At 43.2% G+C, this 12,924-nt stretch overlaps 1 protein-coding gene across 2 annotated transcripts in view; it reads right to left on the bottom strand.

Annotated features, from left to right (window-relative positions):
• The window catches only part of Rgl1 (ral guanine nucleotide dissociation stimulator like 1), a 260,603-nt gene that overhangs the window by 152,598 nt on the left and 95,081 nt on the right, over positions 1–12,924 (bottom strand). For both annotated transcript variants that reach the window (XM_036202127.1, XM_036202129.1), the window contains exon 2: positions 1,652–1,815. In XM_036202127.1, the coding sequence (XP_036058020.1) occupies positions 1,652–1,783 (132 nt within the window). In that variant the 5' untranslated portion in view covers positions 1,784–1,815. The remainder of the gene's footprint in view (positions 1–1,651; positions 1,816–12,924) is intronic.

Raw genomic sequence — 12,924 nt, 5'->3', positions numbered from 1 at the left:
AAAGAAAGTATAAATTGTGTAGGACTCACAAAAGGAGAAGGTGGAAATTCTGGCTTTAAAAATTGTGGAGAAATTTCCAGACCAATGTAAGACATCGATTTATATTTGTGTGTGTGTGTGTGTGTGTGTGTGTGTGTGTGTGTGTGTGTGTAGGGAGGAGAGAAAAAGAGACTCATTATATTGTCATCCTCAGAAAAGTAAATACTAATGGAAAAATGAAAGCAGGCTCAAGCGGCAAATGACGTTCACACACAAAATAAACATAGAATGTGATAAAATGTTTTAATTTTTTAAATCAGTCTCAGATAAGACTGAGATGCAAAAGAATTGATGAGCAATAAAGAAAATTTTATCTTATATCAACAATATTTGAAAAATTATAGAATATTAATTCTAAAAGTTGACAGCATGTAGAATAGTGGAAATTTTTGCATACTATTGCTAGGAGCATAAATTGATATCACCATTTTAGAAAAAAATTGATAAGTTTTAAAATAAATAACCCCCAAACTCACTCAACAGGTATTAAAATGGAAAGACTCTCACATATGGGCATGCATATGCCCAGCTCAGCATAACCTTCCATCATTTGCATTATTACATTGTGCTTATTATGAGCACCCTGCTGCTAGGTATATGAGAAACAATATTTCTGAACTTAGAACTGAGGCCCAGACCCTGGACAGCTTTCTAAGGGAGTGAAAGCTCCCAGGAGAGCCCTCTGCAGACACTTTTTGTCTTCCAGTCCCATTTACCAAATGGACAGTATTTTTCCTATCACCTTCCCAGACCACATCAGCTATTCTGAAGCTCCAGGTCGGCATTCTCCCTGAGAGGCTCTTCCCATCCGTGACACCCTAGCTTTCACTTCAGTTCAGAGAAGTCAGGAAGGGTAAATGCCAAGGTCAGTGAAGTGAGGTTTTCCCAAGCTCGGATTATCAACTCCATCCTGGTTTTTAATCTTCTTGTTATAGCCTCTCATTCAGTTGTGCCTTAGGGAAGCGCTTCATCAGGACCTTGTCATTACTTATGAGTGTATCTCAAACACATAACAAAAATAAAAGCTAAATGTATCATTGCCACTGCATGAATGGTTTCTCCTTCTTTCTATCTTCTACATACAACATACTCACACACACACACACAAACACAAACACATGCACACAAGCACACACATATACACACAAACACAAATACACATGCAAACACAAACACACACATATACACATATACACACACACATATACACACATACAACACACACAATATAAACACATTACTAGCATTTGTTAAGACTTCAATAACAGGCTTGAGAAAGAAGAACATCACAAAAGAGCAACCCTAGGAGAGAAGACAGGAAGAATGCCTTCATCTATACCAGGGAGGTATCCAAGACCACAGGGCAGGTTACACATGTATGAGCTCAAGTTATGATTTCATACATTGGTAGTTATCACTATTACCTCCTTTACCTGAATCACTGTGTCATTGATAAAGCCCAGGGCTTACTGTTCTCCAGTCTTAGCTGTTCCTACAGTGCCTGAACAGACTTGCAAGCCGGCCTGGGGTGTCAGCTACACCAGGAATTTCCTAGTCTCAGGTATGGTTAAATCCATCACTGTACCAGCTCTGGTGCTTAGCATTGTCTTACCTCCTCTGTCTTTAAAACTTCCCATATTCGAGCGTGATCCTCCACCAGCCAGTGTCCCGCGTTGTCTACTTTTGTAGAAAGTTTGACTTTAGACTCTACTTGAGTAGGCTCTCCCACAGATTTCCCGTCCATCTTGAAAGAGGCAAGCAGGAGGCATTACGGATCTGGTGGAAGAATAAAATAGAATCCAAATTAAAATAAAAAATAATATTTGACAAGATATGAAAGCAAATTACTGTGCTTGGTTTTCGGACAGTGAAACCACCAAAGACACTATTACAATAGACATAACTCTTACGGCCACTTTTTGTATTTAAATATTTGTTACTGGTATTTTAATGCACGCTTCTGGAAGAATAGGGGCACCTCTTGATAATGGACAGTGATACAAACTTTATTTTTTTTAATATTTTATTTGTAATTACATGGAGGAGGTCTGTGCACATGGGTGCAGGTACCCTTGAGAGCCAGTAGGGGGCATCAGATACCCTGGAGCTGGAGCTATAGGTGGTTGTGAGATGCCAGATGTCAGTGCTGAGAACTGCACTTGGGTCCTCTGCAAGAACAGTCTGGGCTCTCAACAGCTGAGCCATCTCTGTATCTCCTGTGATACAAATGTCACACGAAATTTAAAAAACAAAATCTGCTTATTATAATCTCTTGCCATTTTGCTCTGGACCCTGGGAAGGAAAGGTAGAAATGGGTGGGGGAAAGGCAATCACGATGGTCTTTTCATAGCCTGTATTTCACTGACAGTTTGGAAGAAACATTGGCTAAAGCCCTGGGAGTTTTACTCCTCAAACACACACTGGGCAGCTGGGCATGCAAAGCTCTGTATTAGCCACACACAAAATTCAGTAGTTTTGTTCTCAAACCTCTAAGGCCTATGCTCCAGGGCAGAAAGATGGTAAACAAGCTTTAGTAATGTGTGAAATGCCCCAAGAACGATGTTCCCAAACTGTGATGGAGGACTGGGGGTAGCTGAGCACACACTTGGTGTACACTAGGCCCTGAATGAGAGCCCCAGTACCGAGAAATAGAAAGCAAAACAGCACGGCCTACAACGAAAGCAGGAGGTGAGGAAGACCTCACTCACGTCTCAGCTACATTTTCGTTAACTTCTTAGGCACTGGGTTCACGCTGGAGTCAAACAAGATTTAAAATATATATATATATATATATATATATATATATATATATATATATATATATATATATTATTACTACTTTGTTAATCACAGAAATTTTTGAGACCTAAAATAACATTTATAAATGATCCAATATCTTCTGAATGTTATATGTGAAGACAAACTAGTTCCAGTTGAATAAAAATGCAACAGAACTTAAAAAATAAACACTATATTAAATTGAATTTTTGCTGTATATTTTGTTTACTTCTGGTATCTCAAATTACAACTACTTTCTCTTTCTTACTGTCTGAGTTAAATATCTTCTTTTTCCCTTGGAAATATATATGTGTAGTTTTCAACCTAGATGCCCTTCAACTGAAGAATGGATAAAGAAAATATGGTACATATACACAATGGAGTTCTACTCAGCAGAGAAAAACAATGACATCATGAGGTTTGCAGGCAAATGGATGGATCTAGAAAAAATCATCCTGAGTGAGGTAACCCAGACTCAGAAGGACAAACATGGTATGTACTCACTCATAGGAGGATACTAGATGTAAAACAAAGATGACTAGACTGCTACACAACTCCAGGGAGGCTACCTAGAAAACAGGACCCTAGGAAAGACACAGAGATTGCCCAATGACAGAGAAATGAACAACATGGACGTGAGTGGGGGTAATGAAGGGCAAGGTTTGAGGGAAAGAGGGCTTAGAAGAGCAGGAGATCCCAGCTGGATCAAGAACAGAAAGGGAGAGCAAGGAATAATAGACCATGATAAATGAAGACCACATGAGAACAGGAAGAAGCAAAATGCTAGAGAGGCCCCCAGAAATCCACAATGATACATCCTCTGTAGACTGCTGGCAATGGTCGAGAGAAAGCCTGATCTGATCGATCTAGTCTGGTGATCGGATAGCCAAACACCCTAACTGTTGAGCTGGAACTCTCATCCAATAACTGATGGGAGTGGATGCAGAGATCCTCCGGCAGGCCCCAGATGGAGCTCCAGGGTCCAATTGGTGAAAAAGAGAAGGGATTGTATGAGCGAGAATTGTTGAGACCAAGATTGGAAAAAGCACAGGGACAAATAGCCAAACGAATGGAAACACACGACTTATGAACCAAAGGCTGTGGAGCCCCCAACTGGATCAGGCCTTCTGGATAAGTGAGACAATTGAATAGCTTGAACTGTCTGGGAGATACCCAGGCAGTGGGACCTGGACTTGTCCTTAGTGCATGAGCTGGCTGTTTGGAACCTGGGGCTTACATGGGGACACTTCGCTCAGCCTGGGAGGAGGGGTCTGGACCTGCCTGTACTCAAACAAGATTTTTCCATGGATCCTTATTCTAGAAGGTCTCCTTCAGCTCTTATCAGAATCTCATCACAGCTTTCTTGTTTTTATTCACATGCCACAAATACACCCTTCCTAGGGGGATTTGTACAATGAGGCCTATCTGTTCATGATAATCTTATTTACGATTTTCTTGGAGAATAAAACCCAAACTCCTTCTCACAGCAGCCAAGGCCCTTTGTGCCTGGCTCCTTTTGTCTCCCTTTTCTTACTCTGAGCATGTGCCACTGACCACTGACTCACCACCTAGGCCATACCACCCTAGTCATTTGAAAACACAAATGGGACTGGGCAGTGGTGGCACACACCTTTGATGCCAGCACTGCGGGGGGGGGGGGGGGGAGGCAGATGAGAGTTTGAGGCCAGCCTGATCTACAGAGTGAGTTCCAAGACAGCCAGGGATGTTACACAGAGAAAGCCTGTCACCCCAGAAAACAAAAAACAAACAGTAAGGAGGAGGAGGAGAAAACACACATGGATCCCAAAGACATCCAACGTTCTAGTTTTTGTCTGTGGTCTGTTCACTCGAGTCACTAAGACACTCAATGGGGACCCTCTCTGTGTACTGAGGGTACAACTGAAGATATGACTTCATCATTCTACTTGCTGTCAACCCTATTTCTACCTGCAAGTCCTGTAAGTCCTTTGAGAATATAGACGTGTCCTACTCAAAGCAAATGTTATAAGCAAATAAGGAAGTGTTAAATGAAGTTAAATGAATGTCAATCCAATAATTTAGTGACTCATGACAACCCAGAAATAAAAAAGAGGCAGCATTTTGCTAATTCACATAACAAGTAATAAAATCAAGTTATCTCTCCCTTAGACCTCACTGGCTTGGTGGGCTGAGTTCTTCACAATAAGGGAGCAAGTGTAGATTCAGCATGCGTTCCAAGTGGCTATATTGCAAGATGGAATTGATCACTAATTAACAACTATTTCTTATGGCTTCAGGGAGCTGAGCAGACCTGCAAAAGGCAGGTCTTATGCTCGTGTAGCCTGCTGCCAAGTCAGAGTGGATGGAAAAGTAAGAGAGAGAGAGGGCCAGGGGTACATCAGACAAGTCTCTCTACAGAGCAGTGCCTTCTCTGCCTTGGGGCCTCACATGCTCCATCTGGAAGCCATAGACTGCAAGGCTGCCTGCTTGTGGAGAGCAACCATGAGCAGAAGGCTAGCCCAGGCCATCATACAGTATTTAGAAACACAGAGTGCATAGCATGCTCCCGTTAGGAGTCAGGAAAATACAACCTGCATGGTTAAGAATGGACCACATTCCTCCGAGAGGACACGCTGATAAACAATGCTGACACATGCGAGGGAATAAACAAGGCAGAGTCATGGGGAGGTCTCAAGCCAAGAAAAAGGAAATTAAAAATAAACAGGCAAAATGGAAATAGACCAGATTGGTGGGGAAGGAAATTCCATTGTTGTTACTGGAGATAATACTGTAAACAACAAATAATAAATCAAAACAAAGTGAGGAAACTACACGAGATGGCTCTGGCTGCACTCTCCACACGTCATGGAAATGTAACTGGATAAACTAGACAACTCACAAAATCTCAGAACAAACAGCGTACATCTGTAAGCACGCTGCAACCCAGCGGCCCCCCAGCACAGACCGCCGTCTGTCCACAGCTGTTCTCTCATGTCCGCAGTGTGGGTGAAAGTCGGCCCATTTTCAGTGCTGGGACTGAACTCTGCTGTGAACTGACTTCCCACAGACTGCTCCTTACCCTGTCTGGGGGAAAGATGCATTTCTGCTTTGGCAACAGCCCCAAGGCACTGGCAGCTGAGGAGGGTCACAGAGAGGCAGCCAGCTCTTACAAGATTCTGCAGGCTTTGGAGACTCTCCACCTGCTGTCCCAGCCCTGACACTGGAGGTCTTTTCCACCCAGTCCTCACCATCTACTCATTTAGAGGGAAAAATGACACTAGGTACCAGCCACTGGGCTCCATATTTTCCCCTTTGAGCTCTCATACATGCAATAATCTTACACGGTGGTTACCACTGTTTGACCAGGGTGAAACAGGACATTCAGAGGGCCAGAGGTTCGTCTCCCCAGCCACCCCACCTCCAGGTCATTCAAGAAGGCATTGCCCCCATCTCCCCTCCTACTCTCAGATCAATTCTGAAAGCCCCTCCCTCCATCCCCTCTCATCCGGAGGGAGCACCCTCCTTCTGGTGCCCCTTGGTGTCCACCAGGTCTGATGTCAGTTTCTCTCTGGCACAACAGCGCCCCCTTGAGAGAGGCTCACACCTGAGTAGTGCAAAAGCTAGAGAAGGCTAGATAGACGTAGGGGAAATTACACCAGCAAGGGATTATTCCTTTTCTTCTCCCCTGCTGATTGGGGTAGGCTTTGCAGGTGTGGGACTGACAGACCTGCTTAGTCACATGGGACCCCCTGCTCAGAGGAATCCCATGTGTTTGGCTGAATGCTTGGCTGCCCCACCCCAAAATTATACAACCACTGACTTGCCTATTCCTCCTCAAGTATAAAGTATTTTATACATTTTCTTTTTCAAACTTACGTTTTCTTTCAGCAATTAATGAGTTAAAGGTTTCCTACTGGTTCTCCTAAAAGCCAGCTAGACATCTGCATGGTGGCCAATTTTTGTAAACTGGGAACAGAAGGCATTGTGGTCTTCCTCCCTTAGTGTGCTGTCCTCCTTCTAAAACACAGGGTCAAAGTTTACATACCACCCTCCATACAGATACCACTGATGTGAGTCACTCAACAGCACTATGTACAAAAGGATTCACTGGAAAGTTCAATGGCAATCTTCTTTTCTCGTTAATGAATGTACAAAATATCATAAACCTTATGAAAATGAGTTCTGAAAAGCTCTTACCCTAAAATACCCAATACCCCCAAACCACCATTTTATCAAACTCTTGGATGGTCAGAGCACTCACAAGTTGGAACCAGGCTGCTTGGGTGTGTGTGTGTGTGTGTGTGTGTGTGTGTGTGTGTGTGTGTGAGAGAGAGAGAGAGAGAGAGAGAGAGAGAGAGAGAGAGAGAGAGAGAAATGCTTTTTAAAAGGCAAATATGTAATCAGAAAACACAGAAGCATTATTTTTCTCTTAGATGCTAAAAAATAAAATTTCTTGAGGAAATTTCCTGCTGTCTCCACTGCAGGAAGCAGGGGAGTAAACTTAGAACAGGAAAGACAAGTGTGAGTGGAAGAAACATGCTCCCAGATGACACAGACAAAGGGTTTTCCCATCAGAAGTCGAGTAAGGGTCTCCAAGGTCACCCTGACTTCAAGATCTGCAATTCTGACATCACTACAGCTGAATAGTCTTGGTTTTTTAATTAGAGTTTTTCAAAGTTAAGTCAGATCCAAGGATCTGTCTAATCAAAATGTGTCAATTGAAGAAACTGATAGTTTAAAACTGGTGAGACAATTATCCTCAAAATATTACTGTTGCTAGACAGAAAGATGCATTTCCTTGTAACAGGGTGTTTCTTATAACTGAAATCTGTAGTCTAATGTCTGTATTTTTATATGTGTGGTATACAAGCATGTGGCCTGTGGGCACGTGTGCACGTGCACTTGTGTGCACACTATGCATGCACACATGCATGTAGAGGCCAAAGAACGTCATTGTGCATCTCCCTCTACTGTGTTCCACATTATCTATTGAGGTAGAGCAGTGGTTCTCAGCCTTCCTAATGCTGCGATCCTTTAATACAGTTCCTCATGTTGTGGTGACCCCAATCATGAAAGTATTCATTGCTACTTCATAACTGTACTTTTGATACTGTTATGAATCATAATGTCAATATCTGATATCTGATACACAACCCCCTCAAAGCAGTCATGACCCACAGGTTGAGAACCACGTAGAGTCTCTTACCTCTGCCCACAGCTTACCGATTCAGCTAGTCCAGCTACCCAGCTAGCCCAGGCTTCCTGTCTCCACCATACCCACACAGCTTGCCTCTAAGGGCTGGAGACCAAACTCTAGCCCTCAGGCTCACTCAGCAAGTCCTTCACCCCCTGAGCCTTCTCTGTAGCCCCTGCAGAGTCTTTTAAAAGTATTCCTAACACTGTGCTTATAAATATGCCATTGTACTTAAGATCTTAATGATCTAGTATTTCTTTTCCTTCAAAAATGATTCTTAACTAGAGATCATCACATTTTCCATGCTATAATAAAGGTCTGAACTAAAGGCTTCATCCCCAGATGACCATTAAACACCAAGTCAATGAGTAGACGTTAATCTTAGAGACAAATATCAAGTAGCAACCTAAAGACACCAAAATTGCTATTATTAATATCCTTGTCATTTGTAAAATTTATCTGTGACTACCAGAGAAAGACAACCTTCTTGAAACATGGCTTTAAGGTAAGTTCTAGAGCCTGACTTCACTCATAAATCTGTCTGTATTATTAATTCCATGTTAAACTTTGATTAAACCAGTCCACAGTTTATTGAATTTCACTTTCTTTCTAGGGTGATAAACAGCCCAAGATATCCTTCAACAATTATCTCCTTTTTTCCTCCTCCCTCTTTCTTTGAATGTGTTTGAAAAGAGTGTTCCACATCCAGAGCCTTCCTGGGATGCACTGGCAGCCACCTTCCTCTGTCAGAGGCCGGCTTCTCTTCCGCCCCTGCAGAGTCCATTATATGTATTAATAATACAGAGTTTTTCTTTGTGTCTCATATAGTTTTCTAGTTTGGGTTTTCCTCTAATCTGTTTAGGTTTCAAACTCAACTACACATGTATCTTGAAACTGTCTGGCATCTGCCTTGTTCTGCTCTCTTCCGAGATTCCTTGTCTTGTCTATCCACCCTTCTGCCCTTTCCTCCTCATCCCTCCTCCTGATGAGCTGAGGCCCTGTCCAGATAAGCCAGGTTTGTTTATCTTTATCTTCTACTATCTCCAGCTCTCCCATCCATCAGGAACAGCCTCTGCATTTCAGGCGGACTCACAGGTTCAGAATTAGTACAGAGAGCAGCGACTGTGTCCTCACAAGTCCTGAGCCTGGATGATGACTCAATAGCTCGTTGTCTTTGTACCTGGGGGCAGATCACCTCACCTTTCTGAGCCTCGGCTTTCTCATCTTAAATATGATTTGATGAAACTACAGAGACCTCCTGTAAGTATTACAGCTCAGAAGGAAAGGTATCCTGGCAGCCAGGAGCCAAGGAATACCACAAAGTCACACAACAAACCTCACACAAGAGATTTATTGGGAGGGGAGAAATCAGGAAGGTGGCTGCCTCTGCTCAGGCAAGAAACAGCAGAGAACTGAACAAGATACAGGGCTTACATAGAGTTTCTTGGGAAAGGTGTGGAACTTTTCAGGGTGGAGCTTTCCAGGGTGGGGATTGGTGGGATTTTATGTTCAGAGACTGGGCACTCTGTAGGATGGGGGCAGGATCTAGCAGTTATAGAATATTCTGTGGGTGGAACCTGGCAGTTAGAGGTCTTTGTGAGAGGGGCCTGGCCACTCCTGTAGCTCAAGAGGCTTACACCTCCAACTTACAAAATAATGCATGCATCTCCTCCAAAAGTGGGAGCAAAACTATCATGAATTATTATTCTATATTAGTTGAAGGATTCATATTGCTAAAGGATTTATATTGCTAAATATAAATAAGGATTTATATTGGGATTTGGTTCATCAATTATAGATTTTGCTTCCTCCCACACTGGGCGTTCACTATGCGTAATGTTCAATGTCAGTTGCATTTGACGTTACATGATGTAGATACGTCAGCTGGGAGGCATGGCAGGGACAGAGCCACCCAAGAGCATCCTCTTTGAAATGGCAACTGCATTTCTGTCCTATATAAGGCAGTTGCCGACATTCTGCAGAGAGCTTTCGGCTTGCTTTGCTTTCCCCAGCTTACTTGACCTCCACCGTCAGACTGCCAGCTCATCAAGAGCAAGACTGGGCATCAACTTAATACACCAATTCAATTTCTTAAAAACGGCCAGCACCCTTTGGAAACACTTGTTTTTCACTAAAAGCACTTCACTAGAATAAAGGATTAAGCAGCTGCCATCGTGGTGTATTTTGGAATAAATGTCAAGCATTGGGCAACCATTTTCAAAGGAATTTTCATTACATAAAGGGCTCACTGGAGACTGAGCAGGAATGCACAACAGAGTCTATGCAGTTAGAACCAACTCTGAGAGCAACTGTCTCCAGTTAAATGCAGAAAAATTTAAAAGTGCGAAGGATTCCTACTTGATTCAACTTGACTTTTTAAAGATTCATTTATTTTATCATGTATACAGTGTTATGGCATGTATGCCTGCACACCAGAAGAGGGCATTGGATCCCACTATAGATAGTTGTGAGCTACCATGTGGTTGCTGGGATCTGAACTCAGGACCTCTGGAAGAGCAGCTAACAGTCAGTGCTCTTAACCTCTGAGCCATCTCTCTAGCCCTTCAACTTGACTTTTAAAAAATATTTATTTTAGGGCTGGAGAGATGGCTCAGAGGTTAAGAGCACTGGCTGTTCTTCCAGAGGTCCTGAGTTCAATTCCCAGCAACCATATGGTGGCTCACAACCATCTACAATGAGAGATCTGGTGCCCTCTTCTGGTCTGTAGGCAGAACACTCACTGTATACATAATAAATAAATAAATCTTTAAAAAATAAATAAATAAATAAATAAATAAATAAATAAAAATAAAAAATATTTACTTTCAGCTGGGTAGTGGTGGTGCATGCCTTTAATCCCAGCACTCAGGAGGCAGAGCCAGGCAGATCTCTGTGAGTTCGAGGCCAGCCTGGTCTACAGAGCAAGCTCCAGGACAGGCACCAAAACTACACAAAGAAACTATATATATATCTGTGTGTATGTAATGTATGTGTATATATATATATATATATATATATATATTGTATGTATGTATGTATGTATGTATGTATGTATGTATGTATTTTATGTGTGTGGATGTTTTGACTGAACAGATATCTATGTACCACATGTGTGGAGTACCTGTAGGAACCAGAAGAGGGTGTTGAATATCCCCTAGAATTGGAGTTACTGAAAGTTGTGAGCTGCTATGTGGGTGCTGGGAACCAACTCGGTTCTCAGCAAGAAAAACAAGTGCTCTTAACTGCCGAGCCCTCTCTCCAGCTTCCTGAAGCTGAGAATTTCTAAAAGCGGATCCCATTGGACTTTTTGTATATTCTCTGAGCACTGACAGTATTTGGCAGAACTTCTTGACTTAAAAAAAAAAAAAAGGGAAGAAACATCTAGACTGATGTTGTACCACCCTTGCGAGCCTCCCCGGAGAAAGGCTGCCACATGCAGCAGTTCCCGCTGAGCACACTGCCAACCCCAGGAGACGGCTGGGCTTCCTTCCTGGTCTCCATTCAGTGGGAAAATCTGGCTGCACATCCATAGAGACAGACATGGGGGTTGGGAAGGACACCTAAGCACAACTGAGGCTGAGATCACAGGGTCCTTCCAAGTTCTAGGACAGCTAAGAGGAATTCTAGGGAACGGTACATTTTATAGCCTGACACAATCCAAAGCTCAGCTATTATGGATTATGTGCTTGTAAGCTTAACACAGACAGAGCTGTAAATCACATGACTGCCCAGGCATGAATGTCTCCCAGTTCTGTAGACTCCAGCTTTAACTGCTGAATGAAGGCAAAAGGCAGGACTCCTCAGTGGAGCCGATGCAGTTCAACAGGGGCAGGCTCTTCTCCTGTCCACGCTGAAGTGAGCCGTCCTCCTTAGGTCTCCAATGTTCTGACAGTGACATGAACCACATGACCTCCCCACAGGCACTGGGCTACATCACAAGTGTCACTTCAGCAGGAGAGCCTGAGCAGAAACCCCCAGTTTTCTCATAAGTTTTGGCCCTGGAGCTTTGCCTCCCCACTCCATACCTCTCCTCACAGAGCCACAGTGCCACTCACATAAGTGTGTCATGCAGATGTCAAAACTCTCTGCTCCAAGCTGGCAAGATGTCTCAGTGGGCAAAGAGACTTTCTGCCAAGCCTGATGACCTGAATTTGATCTCTGGAACATACACAGTAGAAGGAAAGGACCAACTCTGGCAAGTTGTCCTCTGATCTACACACACACACACACACACACACACACACACACACACACACACACACACACACACACACACACACACACACACACTAAATAACTACACACACATGCATAAATTAAAAAAAAAATGTTAAAACAAAACCTGACTTCCCAGAAATGGAGTCTTTAAAAAAATTCAGAGGTGGGTTTCTCTGGGAGGTATGTAAGACCTCAAATGTGGAAATAAGGAAATGTTCAGTAGGTAACTATTTGCCACACAAGCATAAGATGAGTTCAACCTAAAAAGCCAGGTATGGCCTAGGCAGTGTACACTGTGATCAGGTAGACAAGTTGATCCCTGGAGCTCACTGGCCGGCCAGTCTAGCCAAACTGGTAAGCCCCAAACTCAGTAAAAGAACAGCTGACATCAAACTCAGGACTTCACCTGCACTAGGACACGCGAGCGCGCGCACACACACGTAGTCTAAAATGTTGGATTCTATGGTGAGAACGCTTACCAGTTAATGCACAGAACTGTCTTGACTAACCTTCAAGTAAATGTCACACTACCTTCTTCCAGACTGAGGCCTGTCCTCATTCAATCTTTTGTTTCCTCTGACCAGAAGCTGAATCTATTTCATTACAGTCACTTTCCTAGGCCGTAGGAACATGGCAGGTGTTACCTCTTTTGAGGAACTTGTGGAAGAGGCATGCAGAGGGAGCTGGTTCTCAAACAACCAGTGTCTGTGCTCAGA

This window comes from Onychomys torridus, chromosome 11 (assembly GCF_903995425.1).
Source record: "Onychomys torridus chromosome 11, mOncTor1.1, whole genome shotgun sequence".
Lineage (NCBI taxonomy): Eukaryota > Metazoa > Chordata > Mammalia > Rodentia > Cricetidae > Onychomys > Onychomys torridus.
Note: the sequence above shows the minus strand (reverse complement) of the source record. Positions and strands in the feature narration are given on the sequence as shown.